Here is a 25318-nt window from a genome sequence, read left to right as displayed (position 1 = left end):
ATCTTCAAACAATGTCCACAAGTCTTGTGCTAGCCACTGACCTGTGCCTGAGAGGAAGCAACCTGAGTGTGGAGAACTGCACTTTGTGGCAAACAAAAAAGAAGAAATTCCCAGTATTTATACAGGATTGGAGATAGTTTTTCTATCAGCCAGCATGAAGAAATGTCCATTTTTTACAGTGTGTACTGAGGGACAGTCCTCAAAAGAGGACTCTCTAGTTTAAAAAAAAAAAAAAAAATTCTAGGAAAGTAAAAAAATTGGACAATAAAACTTGTAAGACAAAAATCAATCAATAAAATAGAGCCAGAAATGACAAGCGATGGGAATCAAAAGAAAAGTTTGTTAAACACTACCAAAAAATATTCTAGATATATTCAAGATGGCACAAAAGCCATCCTCCAAAAGATATCATGAGGAAACAAATGGAAGACACAAAAAGACCCAAATGGAACTGCTAGAGATGAAAAATACAGCATCTGAAATGTTGGGATTAATAGAATAGATTCTCTAAAACAAAAGATTAACACTGGAAAGAGATTCAAAATGAAAGAAAGGGGAAAAAACAGAAAGAAACAAAAAAGTCAGAAAAATATGATCTCAGCTATCATAGGCTTGTGGGACAACATCAAGCATGTAACAAACATTTGTATTTCAAGGAAAGCAAAGGAGAATAGAAAAGGTATTTGAAGAAATAATACCTGAAATATTTCCCAACTTAATATAAACTGTAAACCCAAAGATCAAGGAACATTTATTAGGGACCAGAGCAATTTGCTGAAAAGCTGTAAAAGGCAACAAATGCAACCAGAAAACAAAAGACATTATGTTTGAAGAAATAAAGAATGACACCAGACATAATTAGAAAGAAATGACAAAATACAGACAGTAACAGGAAGAGATCACTGAAAGAATAACATTATCAACCTAAATTTTTATCCAGAAGTACTATGCTAAATTGAAAATAAAAATAAAAGCTTATAGAAGTCATCACAAATAGATCTGCTCTATGAGAAATATCAACGATTTTAAGCACAAAGAAATGTTATCAAACAGAAATCCAGATCTACATGAGATTAAGAACACAGAAATGGCACCTAAGTGGATAACTAGAACAGACACATTTGCCTATTTAAAAATGAAATCATAATATATGAGATTTACAGTATAAGCAAAATGTATGCTAACAATGGTATCAAGTACAGAAGGCAATATAAAGGATACCATTGTAAGGTTATAACATTATACACGAAATGGTAAAATATTTAAAGATAAAGCAATTGGACTGTAACTCCTAATAGTTTGAACCACTGGTAGTACATGCACAAGTGCCTTGGTGGCTTGACCTGCTTTTCGGGGGGCGGCGGCGAAGGAGGGTCTTTGATTATAATAATGCAAAGAAAGGCACTGATTTAGCAGACTACATGTCATGTTACAGTTTCTAAAGAAAACATAAAGTGGTTAAAAAAAAGAAAAGAAAAAGGGCTGTCGAGATAGCTCAGTGCACTAAGAGTCTGCTTAGGCAAGCACAGGGAATGGGGTTCGATCTCCAGCACCACATGTGGCACTGGCCCTGCAGCCGGGCACGCTGAGGAGGCCACCGAGTCCAGGCATGGTGGTGCATGCCTGTAAGCCCAGCACTGGGAAGGCTGAAAATAGGAAGATCACTATGAGTTCGAGTTGCATAGTGAGACCCTGTACCAAATGATAAATTAAAAACAACAAAAAACAAAGTGGTTAAAAAAATTATTATACTGTATAGTTAATCTGTAATATGGCACATTATATAACTAGCAATGGGGCACTTATGAGTTCCATGTTAAAATTTAGAGAATTACTAAGAAATTATTTAAAAATATAAATTACTTTAATGAAATAAATCTGATTATTATAATTTTAACTGGTATATACAGTATTAATATTTATATCTGGGCAGTGATTATTCAAACTGAAGCAATTAACTAGATTCACTCCATTTATAGACTTTTTATTAATTTTACCAGTAAAAAGATCAATAAAAGATCTGTTTGTACCATTTCCCACGGGAGTCATGCACCTGCCACTGATGGTTCAAACTGGTGAGAATGTTAAAAGTAGAAGAAAAAACATCATACAGACTTTAATCAAAAGAAAGCTGAAATGACTATATTTTTATTTATCAAAGTAGACTTCAGAATATAGAATACACCAGAGACAAAGACAAACAATTCACATAATATGAAAGAGTCAATTCATCCAGAGGACACACTAAGTACTTCCAAATCTTGCATCAGAATTTCAAAATACATGAAAGCAAAAACCAAAAAAGAAGTAACAGAGAAAATAATTAGAACTGGGGATTTTAACATTTCCAATAAACCAGGAGACAGAAATCAGTAAGGATACAGAAGACCTGATACCATTATCAGCCAACTTGACCTAATTACTGTCTAGAGAACAAGCACTCCACAGAATAACAACAAAATATTCACTATATTTAAGTACATACCAAATATTCATCATAGGTCATATTCTAGACCATAAATTAAAACAGAAATTATCAAGCTATGTTCTCTGACCATAATATAATTAAACTAGGTTTCCATAATGGTGAAGACTATTTGGAAAATCCCAACCACCTGGAAAATAACACTTCTGAATAACCATGGTTCTAAAAAAAAAAAAAAAAATCACAAAGGAAACTGCAAAATATTTCTAACTGAATGAAAATTAACATTTTAAAATTTGTGTAATATAACTTGATAAAGCCAAAATCATTGAGTTCACCTTTGAGCTTAAGTTAACTGAATCACTCTGATAACTAAGTAACGATTAATACAGATGGTTTTATTCACTATTACATACAAGGGATTAATTCACCCATATTTATAATTACTGTACCCAAGAAAAAAGCACTACGCTGGATGTTACACATGGTCTCTCAACCTATAAGAAAATGAAGGTCTGCACTCAAACCCCAAAGCCGTGGACAAGAGTGCTCAGACTATGCAGTGAAAGGACAGGAGTGTAGACAGCATGCATAGAAGCAGAAGCGTGGGTTGGACAGAGCTTGTGAGTGCAAATATAGGCTTCTAGGTAAGGGTGCAGCACGCCTAAAGGCAGGAAACAGAAGGGTGAAGGCTAGGCAGCAGGCCCAGTGAGCAACAGGGAATCTGGCATCACAACACCAACGACGTGGACTAGACTGTGAGGGTCTGCAGAGAGCCACAGACTGGACTTAAGAGTTGGAGGCTCTTGGTCTGAGTCCTGATCTACTATTGTCTATTAACAATGTGAACATATCAAACTTTTCCACTTCTCCTCTATGGAGTAGTTGGAACCATTTCTGGCTGCCCTCAAGAGCTATTGTGAGGGCAACTGAACTGTACACACCCCAAGCACAATGTTAATAGGTGCCAGGAAGGGACTGAAGGCTTTGGGGAGTAAGATGGACCTGGCAGAAGAATGACAGCCTACTGATGGGAATGCTAGATGAGAAGTAAAAGAAGATGGGAATTAGGCTAACTTGAAGAGTGCAAGTTGGAAGTACCATGGGACTCAACCACAGTGGAGGCACTAGAAGAGGCCGAGGAGTCCTGCGAGATGGGCCACAGCAACTGACCCACGACGAGCTGAAGGCAGGGAGGAATAAAATGGAAAAGCATAGAAGATGTCTAGGAGAGTTTTCACCCCCAAACAAGAAGTCAAAAACAACTGATTTTGGCATAGAAAATATAACATTTCTAAACAGACTTCTACTCATAAGAGGAGGCTGACTTGGGGGAGGTATTGGGGGGGCGAGACCCCTCAAATATGAAACTGCTTAATCCTAAAAACCAGTATCTAAGATAGCACCCAACTTCCCTATACACTTATGCAAAAGCCATTATGCCATTTAGTAAAAGCACTGTACCTGAACATCACCTTTCCAGTATCGATATCTTTCTAAGCATGTTGTAGTTGTATTAGAAAGTTGTAATAAAGAACAAATGAAGGCGTCATAGATAGCTACTAATGTGTCATTGCAGATGGAGAAGAATTCACCATGAAATATATCTTTGGTGCTAAACTGGCAGAGCCAGAGAGAATACAAAATGAAAAAGATCATCATGGTGGTAAAGAAGAATCATTCTTAAGTTCTACGCTTTAAAAAGAAATCATTTTAAAAATGTAATGAATCAGGAACACCTAGTCACCTAAACCCATTGAACACAAAGACATATAATAAAACAACATTCTAAAATGAAATAACAATATGGAATGTGTCTGATGAATACAATGGCACTCAGTGCTTTGGAACTCACTGCTGACGGGTGGCCAGGCTACACTGTAACTTTCACCCTCAAAGAACCACTATTATACTTGAAATGAGACAAACACCATACTACCCCCAAAGGGAAGTTGGAGTAGGTGATTAACTTATTCTATGACCTTGAGAGGTCAACAGTTGTTTTTCTATGAAAAGGCAAAAGCTTTTTCAAGTTCATCTAAGAAACACTTAATGTCTATCATGTGCCCAAAGCTATTGCAATCGCAAGAGCTAGTGAAGGCCTGCCATTACAATTTTTTGCTTACAAAGTTTTGCCAAGATCAGTTTTTAAAAGCATACATGCATAAAGGAATACTAACTAGCATCCTGGGAGTAACTTTTCAAGTTGTTTGCTGTGGCACAGAAAGATCAATTTTAAAAAGCAATGAAAAAGGGAGGGAGGAGATGGAAACGCCTGGAGAGGCGCCAGGGAACTCACCCGTGCAAAGTCAAATGCGTATCTATAAATAAGTTTAAAGTTTGTAGAATCATTTAATAATGATCTCAAGCAATCCAAAGAATTTCTGAGTTTTTCTGTTGTATCACATCTGGGAAAACAGAATAAAGGCAGATTATAACCTGAATTGTTTTTTTTTTTTTTTTTTTAAGTTGTGTAGTAATATAACACCAAAGGAAAGAATATAAACCCTGAAGTTGGAATGTCTATCACAACTATTTTTCCTATCCTTTTTTTTTTTTAATAAATTTCAAATATACAGCAAAGCTGAATAATGAATAAGCGTTCACCTACCTATCCCCAGCTTCAGCAATGAACACATTTTTCTATCCCACCAGTAAGTTGCCCTCAACACATCAACAGTGCTGCTGGGGATGTGGCTCAGCAGGACAATGCTTACCAACAAGCTGGAAGCTCTGCGTTTGGTCCTTGCACCAAAAACAAAAAAAAAAAAAACCTCCCCTGAACATGCCATCACTCTTAATATTCTATCCATAACCTCTTAGAACTAATACTGAGTTCCAATACACATTTCCTAACTGAGCTCTAATTTCCTTGATAGCTCTTGTCATTTTTTAAAAAGACCAGCCCAGTTGCTTTTGTAGTACATCAAACTATTGAGTAAGTCTCTCAAGAGTCTATGTACATTTCACACGTCTCACAGGAATAGTACTCATGATGTATCCTTCCCGGGGCACCCCAGAAGGAGGCTCATTAGGCCACTCTGTCCCATTACTGCAGATGTAGGGGTGATCAAAATATGGTAAATTTTTAAAAATTACAGTAAAACCCACATTGCCGCTAATTTCCCTAAAATTCTCTCCATCACTTGAAACACACTTATCCCCATTATTCTTGCCACTTTCAGAGGCATTTCTTGAAGTCATGTTTTGTCTTTATGAGATAGTTGATTAAAAATACAATGAACACTGCTGCTGAGCGCCATCCAATGGAAAGGCAGGCTCGTAAAACATTATGGTGTGTTCTCATGCTTTCTCATCAGATCTGGCACTGTAGAACTTCGAGCTCTTCCCCAAAGTCAAATCACCATGAAAGGTAAATGTTCTCAAATGACTCAGGACACTGCCACCCCCCACGGCAACACAACTAAAGACTAGCTCATGAAAAAGGACTTCCACAGCTGCTTCAGAAAACAGAGTGAAAGGGTATGCGTGTTCAAAGCATGGGGAGTATTTTTACTGGCAATGTGTCTTCTACTGTAATTTTTTTTTTTTTTTTTTTTTTTTAATTATGAAGCAGGAGGATCACTACAAGTTTGAGACCAGTCTGGGCTACAAAGTGAGCTCAAGACCTATCTGAACTGCAGAGTGAGACCCTGTGATCCAGTGACACTCAAATGTACCAGTGAAATCCCCTCACACTTTACGTTCCCCTGTGGGTCCCAGCACATTCCCTGAACGCCCCCCAACACCCCTCCTGCAGGCACCCTGCTTCCCTGTAACAGGACCTTTGAGTATCACAACCCTTCCTACCTCACTTCAAGTGCCTCTCCCACTGCAATTTCTGCAGCAATCCTTAAAGAGGCCATGTGCAACATAAAATGGTTTTTAGTCTCCATTGTTGAGACCTGCCTGAACCTGTCCATTCTTCTACCTCATCAATCCTACCTCTTAAATGAAGAGCTGCACACACCACCCTTTCTTTTCTGGATCTGGAATTTTGCTTTTCAGTGTGCTACAATGTTACTGTCCTCATTCTCTTTGATGCACCAACCATTCCAATTTGGCGGTAGCCTCCTCAAATGGTTCCCGTGTTCTTGCGTGTCCCCACTAGTTTCTTCTTCGTTCTCTGGCATAACATATCCCAGCTTACTGTGTTCCCAGCCCCAGACTTAAAATTGGCCATTTTTCCAGGGAGCCCACATGATGATAAGCTATTTTTATCAGTTGAGTAACTCAATATTTACTTTTCCTAAGAAAGGAGACTAATTGGTTGTTTTTCCAAATTAACTGTTTGCTATATGTTGCACTCAAAAATGAGAACCAAGAGTCACTATTTTCAGAAGCACATTAAATCCTTTCAATACTGATTAGGGCCACTTGTGTTTTTCTGTAGAATTTTTATCTAATCATAAGAATAGATAATACACTTAGAGAGTATTACCAAAATAAGTATTTTGGCTAGTTTTTAAACTAAAACATAATGTAATAGAGTACACAATGATTTATTCTTAGTAAATCTGTGAAAGCTCCTTTTTTATACCTAAGTAAAAATAAATCTTCATGATCTTTGTATTAAAATAGACTATCTAAAAGTCAAAATTAGAGTAAATATCTATTTATGGAAAAAACTATTTAGAATGTCCTTTATTTTTTCCTGATGTTGGAAAAGATTAAAATTAGACTTTAAAAAGAGACTTCTTAGAAGTTCTTCAAAGAACTGAAAGAGACAGAACTAGGTGTTTCTGCAGAGGTAGGAAGGGCTCCAGGCATCAGGAGCAGCATGCCCCTAAGGGCAGAGTGGAGCACAGGAAGGGCAAAGGATTAGGAGGTAAAGTAGGAGGACAGGCTGAGAGGGGGTAGGGTTGGACCATAAAGGGCTCCTGAGGCCCATTATGAAGGCCTTTATTGAGTCCTTCAAACAAGGAAGGTCATCTCCCACCATGGGAGAGATCAGGCTTGTATCTTAGAAAGCTGACTCTGGATCTCTGTGGAGGCAGCTTCAAGGGTGGAAAAGAGATACTGAGGGCCTCATCAGAAACCCAGGGCCAGAACCCAAATAAGATAGATGAAAAAAATACAGGCAAAAGCACTCGCTGGCAGTAAATCTGGGAGGCAGGAGTGGCAACAGGGCTTATTTTATATTGGGTAGTTGGCCACAGAGTTGGACGTTTTTAATGGTGAGTGAGAATATATTGTCACTGATTAAATAATATCAGGAAAGGTCACAGAGGAGGGAAATCAGCCAACTTCCAAACATGTCAAGGCCCTTGTCCTTGCTCTTCACTAGGAGAGAGTGAAGGATGAAAGCCCCCAGAAACTTGCTGGATTGGGTGGGTCAGTAGTCTATCTCTTAGTCCAGTGCAACGAGAGAAGAGCAGCTAGCTGCTTCCACACATCCCAAGCAAGAATCTCTCATTTAGGTAACTATGACAGAGCTAAAAGAAAGTAAAGCAGCTGGGGTCTTGGGTGAGGCTGCTGGATGAAAGAGGCAGCTCTGCAGCAAGTCAGGTAGCACCCTCCACTCTGGCAGGGAGAGGTCCCTATCACTCCAAGCTACTCAGTGCTCCTGGGCATGCAGTGCAAGAGGCGAACAGGTCTTGAGTTTAAACAAACTATGCACAAAGTAGCACTTCCACTTGAGGTACCCAGTAAGGTCATTTACTTGGGTCAGACTGCACACAGTCAATGGACCTTAATACGCCTACTGAGTCTCTGACTCACCCTCAGAGGAACAGGCGGCTGAGTCCCTTTGTCCAGAACTGCACGACGCCATCTAGTGGCCACTCAGCAAGGACCGCTTGAAAGGGGCCACGTTCTGGCAAAGGGCCTATGAATAAACAGGCTTCACATATTTAAGGTCTGCCTGAGACTCACTACAAAACTCCATCTTCAATCTGAGTTTCCTCTGTTCTGCTATGTACCACATTGAATAACGGTGATAATGCTATTCTTCTAAAAAGCACAATTTGTAAAACAAATATGCCCACAACATGGGGTTATTATTTGAGTTTGCTGCAACAGGTTCAGGAGTAGGGCCGGGTGATGGCGCAGTAGGATAAGCGCTTGACTGGCAAATGCAAGGATCTGAGTTCAATCCCTGGTTCCACCAAAAAAAACCACAACAGGTTCAGGAGTAATAGGGATCAGCTCAAAGAAAATCAGGGGTAGCTTTCTGCCTTTCCCAGGGAGGGCCTCCACCCCTGCATTCCGCCTGAGGGTGTTTTAACTTCCTACCAGCTCTACAGAGAGCAGAAGACAGTTCTAAGACTTTTTGGTTGTTGTTTTCTTTTAGCTTAAGCTCCCCTACTAGCTTAACTCATTAGAGGTTGTCTCAGTTACTTTTTATTTGTGGCTGGGACAAAACGCCCAACACCCAAAATTGAAGAAGGAAAGGTTTATTTAGCTCAGTTTGTGGAGGTTTCAGTCTGGACTTGGCTGGCTCCCAGGCAGAGTGGTACCTGGCAGAGAGCAGCAGTTCATGTCAGCAAAAAACAGCACATCAAAGGGAAGGGCAGCAGCTACGGCTTCTAGCAAGCTTCTCTCCCCTCCTTATACTATAAACAAGCTACCCTGGGACTGGGGGTGTAGAACTCACACAATGTCCATGCCCTCCTCTTGCACAGGATGAAGATAGTTTGAATCTTGGTTCTCTGAGTCACTTAACTTTTAAACTTCAAGTGGACACAATGCACCAACCACTACAGAGGTAATCTTAAACCAGCAAGCTGGAACAAGGCAGTACCAGTCATCAGTCCAGAAGCTGGGCCTCCGCAGGCTGAGAAAGTGGCCAGGAGCATAGGAACAGTGCTCCCACCCAGTCCTCTCGGACCCACCACCATAGGTTCCAGTGAGGGGCTCCTGGGAGGCCATGCTCGCAGTTCCTCCATATAGTGTCAAGGACACTATGTTCTGAGTGTTCATGTAATTCTTGTGTCATCAGTTCACCATACTGGTTTGCAGATGTCATCAGAGACACTCGGAGAGTGACAGAACCAATGTAAAACTCTGGTTCCAGCCAGGCATGCTGGCACATTCCTGTAATCCCAGCACTCTGGGAGGCTGAGACAGGAAGATCAAGGTTCAAGCCCATTCTGGGCAATAGCAAGACCTTGACTCAAGGAGCTGAAGTGTAGAGCTCAGGGTGAAGACAGTGGGTTCAATCCTCAGTACTGAGGGGAAGAACAGCTCTGGCTCAAAAGCTGTCACCTGGGGCCGGGGAGATGGCTACTTCTAGCACTGTAGAGTATCAACAACATATCTTCAAATTTTCTTAAACCTAGCATTCTACCCCAAATGGGGGCTGGTGACAGGACCAAGCCTTTGTGAATGACAGTCATCTCCTTGTGACAGAGGCCCAAGGGAACTTCTTTTTCCCTTCCACATGTGGGGGCACACCTAGAATGAACCATTGTTTTATGAACCAAAAGTAGACCTTCCTTATTAAGACTTCCCAGCCTCCAGAACTGTGAGCACTTCAATTCTATTTATAAGCCACTCTAAGGCATTTTGTAATAGCAACCCAAATGGACTATGACATATATAAATGGGCTTGCGCATATACATGTAAGACATATTATATTCATTCCAGTTTGATTACAAAAGATCTTACTGGATAGCTCAATGAAATGAAAATAAGTAAAAACAGGAAAAAAAATTAAAATGAAAGGTATCCCCATCAGTTTCCTTGTCACTTGGACACAACAGCTGACAACCACAAATTAAGGGTGGGGGGGGTATTTTAGCTCATGGTTCAGGCCCTGGTTAGCTGGCTCCAGGGCAGAAACAGGTAAGCTGATCCACCTGGTAGCTATGAAGCAGAGGGAGAAAGGAGAAACCAGCAAGGGACACACACCCTCTACATCATGCCCCTGTGCAGACTCAGCTCTTCTGACCAGACCCATCTTCTAACAGCAAGCAGCTATGGCACCCTCAGGACCCAATCGCTTCCAAACACAGGAGGTTTTTTGTGACTATTTTATTTTATTTTGTGACCATTTTAGATTTAAGCCATAAAATAACTAAAAACCTTTACTACTTTTCACTTTAGTGCATATAAATAACTACCCTAAGTTTTCTAGGGTACTTGATACACATACCTTACAAACATAGGAATGATTAGTCTTTAATTAGTGTAAAGAAAGGTAACATTTTTATTTTTGTACTGTTTCTAAGCCCCTGCCCCTAACTTTGTCTTGTGCACGGCTTCCTCCCACCAAGCCCTAAAATGCTGCACTTGGCATCCTACTCTCATGCCAATATCTGCTGAAAAAAGGTCTCATCTGGGAGGGGTAAATGGAGGTTCTTAGAACCTGAAGTTGGACTACATTTGAACTAGGAAGAACTTTAAAGGCTACTGTGAATAATTATCTCCACCTTGTTGATAAGGAAACCAGGATTTTCACATCACAAAAAGCAAGCAGATTCTTCCAGGCCTTTACAGAGGGTGGGGCTTATCACAGAAATTCCAGAGGCTGGGCTGCAGCCACCTGTGAGAACCAACCTGCCACTGCTTCCCTCACACAACCTAGCAGAGCTGCTCAACAAACAGCCCAACAGTGCAGTTGGTCCCCTTAGAACAAAGATACACCTCTTCCAGGAAACTGCCTCTTTTCATTTGCCAGGATGTGAAGCCCTTAAAATAAATACATGGGCCCTGGCTGCGGAGATAGCTCAAAGGTATAAGCACCCATCAGGCAAGCACAAGTTTGATCCCTGGCTCTGCATACCATGCCAACTCTGGAACCCCGGACACTCAGTGACCACAACAGAACCATGCATGGTGGTACACCTCTGTAATCCCAGCACTTGGGAGTCTGGGACAGGGGGATCACTATGAGTTCGAGACCAGCCTGGGGACTACAAAAAGTGAACACAAGGCCAGCCCAAACTGCACGGGGAGACCCTGTCTCAAAAACAAACAATAAAAGATGGGCACGGCCTGGTAAGACCCTTACTGAAGACATGTAAAAACCCCAAACTACAAAAATGGACACCATCCCCATGGTATTTGGATGGATACCATCCAACTGAAAATGGATCTGAAAATGTTGACGATGCCAACTCGGAAGCTCTGAAATAAAGCCCTGATAAGGCCACTCACTGTCATCATAAGGATGTTTGGCAAAGCAGCCATCAGATGGCTATGAGGAAGATAATGACAGAAGGCTTTAAGCTGTGAAGCTGTTCTCCAAGTACAACCACAAAGAGATTTCAGAGGACTCACTCTCAAATTCTACTGTATGATGGCAGAACACTGTATTTGTAGAAGGATGCTTTGGGTTTTACATAAAATCCATATTCTACCAGATGCTGTTGTTAGAGGGAAAATTTGATCATCAGAAACCTTGGGCCACTTAGTTCCTCCAAGCATCAGTTTCCCCATCTGTCACACTTTCTGGGTGAAGTCCGACTGCTCTAGTCAGGGATATAGCTCAGCAGCATAAGTGCCTGCCTGCCAAGCACCAAGGACCTGTGTTCTATCCCCGGTACCACAAAAAAAAGTCTGACTGCTCTTGCACAAGGTAGCCTTGAGGCTTGAACAAAAAAATAATGAAAAGGTTTCATAAACTACTAAAAAGCACATTGAAAACAAAGCACTATGGATACTTGCAAAGGGACAAGACATTAAAAGCTGACAAATTCCAAAATTATTTAAATAAAATAATAAAACCATTCCAACTCAACTTTAATCCAGTAAAAAGTAAGGTCTATTATTCCTAGCTTAAAAAATACGGTACTGCAAAATATTCTGTAACAAAATTACTACGCTAAGAATTCACATTTCATCTTTAACACTATCTAAAATGTTGAGTGATCCACTCTATCTTTCAAGGCATAATACAGCACAACAATGTAGTTACTTGAGTGAAACTCTGCAAAACATGTATGCACACACAAATGCTAAGCGAATACACAAAACCACAGATTTTTTTTCTTAATTCTAGGTCAAGCAGCACAAAATCTTTATTATTTTTTAATCACTAGAACTCAATGAAGCTCTAGTTTGCCCCAAAATAAAATCAGATTTATAAAATAGAAGACATCACATGTTTTCTCTCATAGGTTAAAATTTTCCTCAACTTTTTCTAGCCATACACTAATCAATGCCTTTGGTTTTGGGGGGATCTTTTCAGGGAATTGGGGACTGAATCCAGTACAACGGGAATCAAACCTTGATGCTGAGTAATTCTCAGTTCCTTTTTTCATGTTTTGAGACAGGGTCTCTCTAAGTTGCTAAGCTTCTTAGGCTGGACTTGAACTTGTGATCCTCCTACCTCAGCCTCTCAAAGTTCTGGGATTCTATGCATGAGACACCACACCCACTTATTAAAGCCTTAAGCATTCACTCACCAATAGTAGCCATAAGGCACATGTGGCTACGGGGCACTAGAAACATGGCTAATAGTAACATGGATCACAAACGTAAAAATACACACCAGGTTTTGAAGCTGTATTATTTAAAAAAAGTAAAATAGCTCTGTAAGAGTAAAATAGTGGGGCTGGAGAGATAGCTCAGCCATCTAAGCATCTGGCAAGCGCAAGAACCCGGGTTCGACCCCAGGTACCACATGCTGTGCCAGCCCTGCCCCAGGTACCCAGAGCCAGGCACCAAAACTGGGCACAGTGACACGCGCCTGTAAGCCCAGTGCTGGGGAGGCTGAGACAGGACACTACCTATACAAGCTGCATAGTGAGACCCTGTACCAAATAAATAAATAAAACTTTTAAAAAGTAAACTGGCTATTTAAACACAGAACATATATTGGAATGATAATATCCTGGATACTTTGGGTTAAATAAAATATATTAAAACTGCTATATCTTGGTCTTAACCATCCAGCAGAAAAGTATAAAAACAAGGTATATAAAGTAAATCCATTATTAATACGATGAGCTATAAAAGGCTCAAGTAAATAACTTCTGAGGATAACCCACTAATGTTATAGACTGCTAGACAGTGTTAGATTGTTTAGTTGAATTCAAACACCTATAGTATTTAGATGCTAATAGAATATTCACCTCTGACAGGACCAAAAAAAAAAAGAATACAAAGAAAAGATAATTTTGTATTTATATATACAAAATAGGATAAATTTACAGCTACTTTCACTTAATTCAATGAGAAGAAAGAGGTATACTAACAGTGTTTGGACAGGATATCCTGTCTGCTTCTTGTACTATGGATAACCACTAAGAAGATAACAATGTACAGTGTATTGATTATCAAAACTGTCCTATTAATCAGCTGTGAAACTGTCTCATTCATATTTATTTCTCAATAAAAAAATAAATAAAATATATTAAAACTAATTTTACTTGCTTCTTTCTCTGTTAATGTAGCTATGGAAAAATCTTAAACTATGTGTGTAGCTCACATATATAAACACAAGTTGGCCTGTTTCTACTGAACACAGCTGCTCTAGGAGAATATTACCTTTTTTTTTTTTTGTGGGACCGGGGATTGAACTCAGATCTTTGCGTTTGCCAGTCAAGCGCTTATCCTACTGAGCCATCTCCCCGGCCCCAGTATTACCATTTTCCATACATAAAGATACAAAAATTTAATTTTGATCCAAGTTCTCAACCACCTCTTGAGCTCCTAGGAAAGAGGAAACCACTGGGGGATGCTGCAGGGCCCGAACACAGTCTCAGAACTTACTGTAAAGAAGTCATTCCTGTTAACCATTCTTGTAGGGTAAAATAGCCCATGTTTTGTGCATCCAATTTCCAAGCTAGCACAAGCATAACTACCTGTTTAAAAAAAAGACAAAATCTCAGTAATTAAATCACAACATCTATAAATGCTTCTATTCTCAATAGTAGTTTAGTCACTGAAATAAGAGACAACTTCAAAACTGAGTTCTCATTTGGCAGATAACTAAAAAGTTTGAGCATGCAGTCTGCTGAACTGGGTTCGGAAAAACATGTATTTTCTGGCTACACAGCCACAGAATGAAAGTAATCTATCAGGATTAAGACCAGTTATCCACTCACCAATTCCATCTCGAGAAAGCTATCTCATATTTATACTCATACATGCATGTGAAACTACGCAATATGCTCAATATTTATTGTGGTATAGTTTATAGTGGCAAAAGGCTGAAAACAACCAAATGCCAGTAAGAGTCTGGCTAAATTTGTTTTTGCTAAATATATTTCAAATAAGGGCTATCCATAACTGGGCAAGGAGGAGGAAGTTGTCCTCATCCACCTCAAGGATAGTAGAAAAATGAGTATAATTAGAAAATAAGAGTATGTCAATCCTAAAAGGGTAAAGAGACAGGGCCCCCTTAGGACCACCTGGGCAGTCTGCAGGCCACCTCTGGACAGTTATCACATACAAGGCACAATCCTAGCTTGGGGTCAGGTATACACTGTTAATGGGCACTCTCCATTTGTTGTAACAGAGGCAGGCACTACGTAGAAATACAAGCTGCTGTAATACAATTGAGAAGGGGCCAGATACTCTGGAATGTGATTTCTTTACAGAGAATCTAAGGTTTCTGCTCAACTACTATAAGAACTACCTCAAACCATCTTCTGCATATCTAACTGGGTCAGATGATGGTGACAAAGAAAAGGATCAAGCTGATATAAAAATTTTACAAAAGAACCCCTCAGAAAAGTATTTTTGGATGATTTAATGAATCTTCAAAGGCCTACCTGTACTATAAGAACCCCAAAAGTATTCAGGAGGTTTTGAAGGTCAGTCCTTTACCTGTTGGCCAATAAACTAGTTTGTAGACTAAAATGTTTGAAAACTAGAAGATTGATTAAAGCTTTCTCCCTATTGCTGACTTGATGTTATTCAGAAGTTAATATCCATGAGCACCTACTAAATTTCTAGGATTTTTCAAATAAACTGGTACATATCAATTTTTAAAAATTAACATTTTTGGATTTAAATAAATCTAAATTATTAGGCAGATTGCTTGGGCTGATTCATAATAATTGCTAAATAGGTTAACATGATTGTTAACAGGTCATAAATGGTCACTTAAGATACTAATGGGCCACTGAGAAGAACTCCCCACCAAAAAGGGATTACATGTTCTGTAAAGTATTCATTCATGTCTATGGCCCGATCCTTCATTCACACATTAGTGGATTTTCTCTTTAGCGTTCAGGTTTCTTGGAGTGCTGATTCTTATACACCAATTTACCTAGGTGAACCTTTTCTAACACAAATTATGTAGTCTCAACATCTCTCTTCAGCACACTAATAAAAAATATTTAAAATCCCACATAAAAATTTAAGTTTAAAAATGAAGTGAGGGCCCAAGAAAACATACACACTATTCATACTAGGAAATAATCTATATATGAAATACTTAACTAATAAGGAAGCTAAAAAATAAAAACCTTGCCTTTACCATGGTACAGTAGACTTGAATTTTATCAGCTGCTTAAGTTTCATAAGCTACAAATATCAGGTAAGGTAAGAGTTTTAAATACTTTCAAAATGCAATTCAGACAAGAAAACAAAAACAAAACTATAAAATAATACAACTTCTGTGGGTGACAACTCAGGATTAGATTTCAGCAATGCATATTTTGAACATGACTGTGAATTTGGTTTAAGTCTTCAACATGATTTCTCACTGTATCTACTGCTACAGAAACAGCTTAAAGGACTCTGAGCTGCCAGAACGGATGGTAACAACAGCTCTCTTTTATTGAGTACTACTATTAGTGGTGACAAACTTTGAAAAACTGTGCCTTCCTTCCTACCTGGTCAGCAATCCCTCCAGAAACAGGCTGTTCTGCCTCTGGGACTAAATGTCCGGTTGAAGACTCACATAGCCACAGTTTAACCCTAGCAACCCAACTCATCTGACTTTGGGTGTAGGCTCTGCTCCTCAGAACACATTTACTGCTGGCCTCCTGATGGACTCTCTAGACCTACCATCAGGCACAAGTTACTCTCACCCCAACAACACTGTCAGAAAATACTGTGCCAAGCCTGCCCCAGACCCCAGCTGAAAACATCCTTCAGTAAAGTCAGAAAATGGTCTTTTCCTACGTCCATAGACCAGATCTAAAGGAATACTATGGGTCTCATTTCCCCAAGTTTTTATATCAAGGTAAATTATGAAGATACATGAACTGGGACACATTAATATAATAAAACACCTGGTTCCACCAAAAAACAAACAAAAAAAATATATAATAAAACAGATAAGACAAAAATCCCTATAATGAGTGAAAGATATTCCAAAGCACTTTAGAAAATTTAAGCATCAATAGGGGCAAAGCAGGAATAGTGGTCGATGCATAAGTACAGAGATGCTAAGAGTAAAATGTAAAAACACATGAGGTCTCAATTCTCAGTTTTCTTTGAAAGCATACATATATGCAAGTATACCAGATGTTTCAGAAAGTCTAAATACAGGCTATGTTCTCTTCCAGGTCACAAAGTCCTTTAGGACCTAGAATATAGTTGCTAAATTGAAGGTCAATATAAAATCAAACTGTATCATTTATATGCCTGGGCACGTAAGAATAATTTCTCATTCTGGTGTAAAAGATTTTATTGGAATAGTAACATGATTCTAAAAACTAGAAAAAAATAAGCAAATAACCCTAATTTAATTACTTGTTGATTTTACACTAAAAGACAATCTCTTTTTTAGGTGAGTTTTAATCAAAAATGAAAGATCTGTGAGAAATTTGTTATCTACCCAAAACCTTCATGAATGTTTATTTATAATCTACATTAAATTGAAACTACCATTTTTTTTTTTTTTTTTTTTTTTTTTTTTTTTTTTGCAGAACCGGGGATTGAACTCAGGCTCTTGCACTTGCCAGGGAAGCGCTTATTCCACTGAGCCATCTCCCCAGCCCTGAAACTACTATTAAGAGGGACAAAGATACACAGCACGCAGTGACTTGGCCCTACAATTGATCTGTCATTGTAGCTGCATGTGCCCACATCATTTTTTAAATATCTACTTTAAGTACACAATTACTCTACCTTTTACATATAAGAAATTGAACCAGTGGTGAAAAATGACAATAGTTAACATCCTCTCACTTATAAGAAAAAAATACACTTACAAATCAAACTAGAATTGGAACGTAAAAGTGGACCCAAATTGAAATATATCGTCATTTCTTTATTATTGCTTTTTTGGGGAAGGGACAAAAGATTTAGGCAAGAAAAATAACTGATAATACTTGTAAATCAGACTTACATTTTCAGGTTCTACACCAATGTCTTCACAAAATTTCTCCATTCCTTCAGGACCTACAACATCCTCAGTACCTGTAATGAATTATAAATTAAATCTGATCATATATAGTATTTCCAGTGCAGTAGTTTTACATTGTCATTAAGATTTAAAGGCCATAATTCCTTTTGGTAGAAAGAAATCGAGCACTAATTAAAAAATATTCTTGAATTTCAATTATATCTTAAAGAATTCTGTGCAGAGTCATTTAAATTAGTTTATCAAAATGTCCTTCAACCTCTGGAATATGGTTCACATCATTTATATTAAATGGGGATCAAAAGATAGAAGGAGGGATGGAAAGAGGGAAAAGAAGATGAAAAAGGAATTAAGCTATTTTGTGTACATGTACCAACTCTGCACAGAAAATGAAAACATTACATACTACAAACATGTACTAATGTTAAGATAGTTAAAATGGCAAAACAAGTTAATGCTATCTGACTTCAATCTCTGCTCTTTTAAAGTACTTTTAAAACTTCTCCTCTTGAACGCTGGCCCCCAGCACAGGGTCCCAGAATCCATGTGGGTGGAAAGAAAGCACCCAAACTACCAAATCCTACCCAATTCCATTCCTGGGCTCTCCATAAGACAGAGCAGCACAAGTGACAACCAAAGACTTTCCAAGAGAAGAGTTTTGCTTCAAGACTGAAGTGTTACCCTACCACAGAGACCACAGGTAGGCTTGGACAGGGTGAGAACTATACCGGAATCTGCTGGGATCCACTGGAAGGGTTGGGCTCTGGCAAGGATATCCAACTGGGTATGGGGGGGAGGGGTAGGTATAACCTTTACAAGTGGTGGACCTACATGAAATGGTATTTAGTCCAGAGGTATACTTGAACATTTGTACATCTGCCTGCATAAAGCAGAAATTTGTAGTATAAATTATTATAGGTTAGTATCAGGGTGGTCTACGTGTCCTCACTAAAATCACAAAGATCTTCGCTCTGGCTAAGGCCAGTTCATGAGTGGTTCTTAGGGTTTGTCAGTAGTGGGTTGATATTGACAGCACTGTTACTGCTGACTTCTCTACTACAGCCAAGGCAACATAGTCGTTGTCAATTGGTTTTCTCTGTGTGCTAAAACCTGGATTGCCTGGGGTTCATCTGTAAAACTGTGACTCACTCCCAAGAACCCACAAATTCCAGCACAAAAACCAAAAATACAGAAACACTAAAAGATGAAAGAAAAATGGATCCAAAACCCCTAACTCTCCCAACACTGGTTGAGAGGACATATAAGCCACACAGCCGAAAGTCTGAAAAGATATCAGTGGTAATAAAAATAGGTGTTGTGAGTTTAAAGAACATATCACTAGTCAGATAATGACCCCAATGAAACAGGTGATCAGTGAGTCCACAAGGCACTACAAAAAAAAACAAAACAAAAACCTAGTGGAGCTAAAGAAAGAGATCCAAAACACGGATGTCCAACACAGAAAAGAATGAGAGTCCATAAAAACTTCCCAAACAGAAATCCAAGAGATTAAAAATATAACAAAGTATGGGTAATAGACGTGGACCAATGTGAAGATAGTGTTAGATCTAGCAGACAGGCCCAGAGTTAATGATCAGTTAATGAGATTACCTTAAAAATAAACTAACCTGGCAGCTGCTACATGACTCAAAAGACTACTATAAGAATAAGTGGATGGGCCGGGGAGATGGCTCAGTGGAGTAAGCACTTCCCTGGCAAGCACAAGGGCCTGAGTTCAATCCCCGGTTCCACAAAAAAAAAAAAAAAAAAGAATAAGTGGAAATAATGAAAAATTAGAAGACAGCATGAGGGCATAAAAACCCTGGTTATAGAAGTAATAGCAGAAAACCTTCCAGACACGGAAAAGAAAAAAAATAAATAAATAAAAAAAATAACACATATGTGAGACACACAGAATCCCAAATAGCCATGACTAGGGGGAAAAATTATTCCATGTGAAATAATAATTAAAATACCAAGAGCGGCGACCTGGCGTGGCGGTCTGGGCGCCGGGCCACGGAGCGCGAGGTCGCCAGTTCGTGCCCCCGTCCCGACCCTTTGCCTTTTCCCCCGTTCGGATGGGATTATTTATTTATTGGGGCTGGTGAGATGGCTCAGTGGTCTAAAGCACCTACTTAGAGCAAGCTTAGCCAAGCACAGTTCAGTCGCCCAGCACCACATGCCAGCCAGCCCCGCCCCCTGGTGGGCTGAGCTGCCCCCCCCACTCAAATAAATAAAATAAAATACCAGAAGTTCAACGCAAGAACAGAATCTGAAAGGCAGCTAGAGGAGAGCAATGAATCACATATAAAGGAAAACCCATAAAAATTAAGAGATTTCTTTTTCTTTTTTTTTTTTTTTTTTTGGTGGAACCGGGGATTGAACTCAGGTCCTTGCGCTTGCCAGGGAAGCGCTTATTCATTCCACTGAGCCATCTCCCCAGCCCCAAGAGATTTCTTAACACAAACCTTAAAGGCAAAAGAGTTTGGAATAAGGTATTCGAACCTCTAAAAGAAAACAACTTCCAACCCCAACTATTATGTCCTGAAAAATTATCTTTCCAGATTGATGGAGAAATAAGGTATTTAAATGTTATAGAGGACATAAATTCCCAACCACCAAAATATTCCCAACACTCCAAAAAATTCTCAAGGGTATTCTTAAGAGACAATAAAGCTAGCAATGCCAAAAGGTCCAATACAATGAATGTATCAGGTAGGGCCAGCAATTAAGTAAAAGAGAAAGACAGCAAAACAGCAACTGGGAAATAACACAAAGACAGGAAAAGTCAGTATCTATCAATCACAACTATCAATGTAAATAGACTCAATTTAGCAATCAAAGGACACAGATTAGCAAGAATGGATCAAGAAATAAAATCCAGCAGTATGCTATATATAGAAAACACATTTAGCATAAAAAGAAGTTTACTGGCTAAATCTCAAAAGATGTAAAACAATATTCCATGGAATGGGAACCTGACAGATGGGCTGGGGAGATGGCTCAGTGGCATAAGCACCTGCCTGGCAAGCGTGAGGTCCTGAGTTCAATCCCTGGTACCAATAAAAAAGAGAGAAGGGGAGGAGAGGGAGAAGGAGAAGAAAAAGTAACCTGAAGATAAGATTAGTTATCCTATTTTCAGACACAATGGAATTCAAATTAAAGCTGATCAAAAGAGGCAAAGAAAAAAAAAGAGGCAGGGGGACCACCTGCTTGGGGCCCTCCTACTGTCCATCTCTTGGATGGGAGTTTTCTTTCCCTCAATAAATACATTCTGCTCATAAAAAAAAGGAAGACAGTAATTATAAAAACATATGCACTAAACTACAGTGCACTCAACTACATTAAAAGAATACTAGTAAGACATAAGAGTTCAGATAAGCATCAATACCATCAATATAACTGTAAGAGTCCTCTATCACAAATAAATCAACTTAAAAAAGGAAACAACCAATATAGGTTGAACCAAACCTCTTAACAGACTTTATAGATACATACGGAGTGTCTACCCAACAGAATACATATTCTTTTCTGCAGCACATAGTAGCTAATAAAGCATACCTAATGCAAAAGAATCAAAATTTTACCACAGATATTACCAAATCACAGTGCAATGAACCTATAAATTGACGGTAAAAGAAACCATAGAAACTATGCAAATGTATGAAAATTAACACATTCCTGAATAACCAATGAGTCACAGAAGAAATTAAGGAAGAAATAAGACACTTCCTAAAATTAAGTAATACCACTACAACATACCAGAACTTAAGGATATAATGAAAGCAGTCCTATGAGGAAAGTTTATAGCAGTGAGTGCATACATTGGAACAACAGAATAAGCCCAAACAAAGAACCCAATGATACACCTCAAGGTCCTAGAAAAACAAGAACAATCCAAATCCAGAGTTTCTACAAGGAAGAAATTAAAAACATTAGACCACAGCCAGGAAGACAGCTCAGCAGCACAGTGCTGGTCTGGCAAGTGCAAGGTCCTGACACCTGGTTTAAAAAAAAAAAAAAAAAAAATCAGACCAGAATAAAATGAAGACCGAAGAAGAAAAAAACAAAACAAAACAAACAAAAAACCCACAAAGAAGCAAGGAATCAATAAGCTGGTTTGGTGAATGAATAAATGAATGAAGCCTATAGTCAACCTTATTAAAAAAAAAAAAAAGACATAAATCAATGCAATTAGAAAAAGGTGAAAATCACAACAAACATTGCCAAAATCCAGAAAATTATTAACCATTACTTCAGAAACATATACAAAAAAGTGGAGAACTCAGAAGAAATGCAGACTCTTAAAAATCACCAAAACTGAACCAAGAAGGCTTGAAGATCTTAAACAATCCAGTGACAGGCAATGAAACTGAAGCAGTAATAATAACACTACTTAAGAAAAAAAGAAAAATCCAGGATCTCATGCATTCACAGCCAAATTCTACAAGAACTTCAGGGAAGATCTAACACCACTACTCATCAAACTCTGATGCAATCAAGAGGGAAGGAGTACATCCAAAATCATTCTTGGAAGCTAACCTTATCCTGATCCCTCACCAAAGACCAAGCCAACAGAGAGAACTACAGGTCAACCTCTCTAATAAGCATAGATACAAGATACTGGCAAACAGAATGCAACAAATCATCAAAAAGCTCACTAAGCATGACCAAGTAGCCTTCCTTCCAGGGAGACAAGAATGGTTGTTTCAACATACACAAATCAATAAATGCAATTCAATAAACAAAAAAGGAAAAAAAAATTCACATGATTACCTCAATAGAGGTTAAAAAGTCTTTGATAAAATGCAAAATCCATCATGACAAATCATGAACATCAACAAATGGAATATCAAATTAAAATGGCACAGCAGCAATGTGTGAATTATTGAAACTGTCCTACCAATTTGATTTGAAACTGTCTCATTGCTATTTGTTTATCAATAAAATTATGGGAAAAAATAAAAAAAAATAAAATGACACAGCAAAGAAACAACCAACATCAAAAGACAACTCATAAAACAGAAAAAAATTTCGCCACCTATGCCTTGGACAGAATACATATAAAGAACTCAAAAAATTTGACACTCCCCATAAGACCCAATAACAAAAGCGGACAACACATGAATAAACACTTCTGAGAATTACAAGTGGCCAGTAAATACTATACAGCGGTACCATGGTTCATGAACACTTTTGTTTGTAAACAATATGGTTCATAAAAGCATTTGGCAAAAATTTCGTTGGCAAACTGCATCAGGTGATAGATATAACTGCAGCCACCTTTCCCACACAAACATAAATGTGGCCATCTTTTCCAAAACTGCAGAACAAATTTAATGTTCATGAACAAAGGTGCCACTGTACCTGAAAAAAACATTCAGCATAGCTGGCCATAAGAGAAATACAAATTACAAGTACTCTGAGATACCATGTTATCTCAGGAAAAATGGTTAACATCCAAAAATCTAACAATAACAAATACTGGTAAAGATGTGGGGAAAAGGAACTTTGCTACTCTGTTGGTGGGAATGTGAACTAATATATCCACTATGGAAATCAGTGTGGAGATTCCTCAAAACACTAACAACACGGGGCTGGTGAGATGGCTCAGTGGTCTAAAGCACCTACTTAGAACAAGCTTAGCAAAGCACAGGGACTGCAGTTCAATCCCCCCCCCCCCCCCGCACCACATGCCAGCCAGCCCCGCCCCCTGGTGGGCTGAGCTGGCCACACACACACACAAATAAATAAATAAATTTTTAAAAAAACAAAGAACAGAAATTCTGTTTAACCCAGCTTGCCCACCCACCCTTTTAAGTACCTTTCCAAAATAGTTAAAATTATATTACAGGGATATTGGCATATCATGTTTATAGCAATAAATAACAGTTTATAGCAGTAACAATTTATAAAAGCCACAACTTGGAAACAGCATACATATATGTCCGTCAACAAATGGATAGGCTCAGCCACACACACTGGCACTTGGAGCAGAGAAGAGGCACCCAGAATGAACAGAGAGAACAGCCACCCAAGGCCGCCCAAGCCCCACAATCACAGCCCTCACAGAGCCATGGCGCCCTCACGGACCCACAGCGTTGAAGGGGATTCAGAGAGAATTAAGGGATCTACAACACAATGCCCTGCTCACTGTTCGGCTGGACCTGCGGGAGAGAACTTGCTCCACTGGCAAGCAACAGTTATGGGACCTCCCATCAGCGCATATCAGGGTGCAGTTTGCTTTCTCACTGCTTGTTTTCTGACAGGCTGTCCTTGTAAACCACCACAGATGGTTTTCTCAACAAAAATGTACCACTGAAATATACCCAGTAACAGAAGTCTTTGTCTTGATACCCTGAGGTCACAGTGGTCTCCAGCTTTGACTACCAAAAGATCTACTGTGCCTATGTTCTCTACTTTGTAATCCTAATCCAGACGGCCCCTTAGTGCCACACTTACACAAATCTATAAATCAGACAATATGACACACAAGAGAATGGACTCAGAAATATACAATGTAACATTTTTTTAAAACTCTTTAATATGTAACAGTACTGTAAAATCTAATTTTTCAACATGAGCTTGGACATGTGCCATCTTCAGCATACAAAAATCTACAATGCAGCTGCAAAGTAATCAAATTATTTTTTGCTGAAACTAAGTGTTTTCACCTAATACTGTATGTACTATTCTGAGAAGTCATCACTTTTATAAATCTGTACTCAGATTTCACTTTTTGTTGGCTCACCTCCATAATTTTACTGTATCGACTAAATATATTCTATTTACGTGTATGTAAACTCATTAAGTTTTTCCAGTGAACAGTATTGAAAAGCCCCAACTGCTGATAATTAAATGAATTAACCATGTCTCCCTTATCTTAGGATATTCTGTAGATTGATTGCAGATGTTTTAAACCTAAAATGATCTTTGCACTGTAATTCTCAGTATACTGATTATGGAGAAACACTTGTTTTAATTTTGTTCTGCTTGACTTAATGTTATTAAAATGTGAATTAATTGCACTGCTAAGTAGGAAGATATGTAACTTTTATTTGTTGCTGTTCACATTTGGATTTTTTTTCTGTAGTTTCTCGTAAGATAAACCATGTGCAATTAAAGCTTGTATCCCTGATGTTATGGTTTGTGTCTAGGTGTCCCTCCAAAGCCTCCTGCAGTCTTGGGGGAGGGGGGGGCTTCTGGAGTTTGTGATTGATTACTGTGGGTGTGGCTGCTGCACCTGCCCTGGGGCAGGTAAGGTGCATTACAGTGTAAGGTGGGAAGAGAGGCCAGCTGCTTGAGCTGCTGCTACCCCTCCCTTGCGCTCTTGCTCTTTGCCGCTGCAATGAATGGCTGCCCTCTGCCGTGTGCTGCTCTGCCTTGGAGCCAGCTGAATATGGACTGAAACCTCCAGTAACTGTGAGCTAAATAAACCTTTCCTTCCTTCATTGTGGGTGTCAGGTATTTGTCCCAGCAACAAGAGAAAAGTAACTAAGACACCTGACTTACTTCACTTAACATATTGTCAAGTTGTATCCATTTACCTACAAATTCAGGTTTTTTCTTTATGGAAGATTATTACATTGACACCTACTACAGATCTTACTATAGCTTTTCCATATAAATAAAATGCTTTTTTTTAAAATTATTTATTTATTTATTTTGTGTGTGTGTGTGTGTG

General features: G+C 38.9%; 1 protein-coding gene across 4 annotated transcripts in view; it reads right to left on the bottom strand.

Annotated features, from left to right (window-relative positions):
- Positions 1-25318, bottom strand: part of Dcun1d4 (defective in cullin neddylation 1 domain containing 4) — a 105926-nt gene that overhangs the window by 12897 nt on the left and 67711 nt on the right. For all 4 annotated transcript variants that reach the window (XM_004627499.2, XM_023711045.1, XM_023711047.1 and 1 more), the window contains 3 exons: positions 17620-17690; positions 14085-14176; positions 4725-4833 (listed from right to left, as the gene is read on the bottom strand). In XM_004627499.2, coding sequence (XP_004627556.1) covers positions 4725-4833; positions 14085-14176; positions 17620-17690 — 272 coding nt within the window. The remainder of the gene's footprint in view (positions 1-4724; positions 4834-14084; positions 14177-17619; positions 17691-25318) is intronic.

The sequence above is a fragment of the Octodon degus genome, unplaced genomic scaffold (genome assembly GCF_000260255.1).
Source record: "Octodon degus isolate 3935 unplaced genomic scaffold, OctDeg1.0 scaffold00019, whole genome shotgun sequence".
NCBI classification, from domain to species: Eukaryota; Metazoa; Chordata; class Mammalia; order Rodentia; family Octodontidae; genus Octodon; species Octodon degus.
This window is presented reverse-complemented; position numbering and strand designations above follow the sequence as displayed.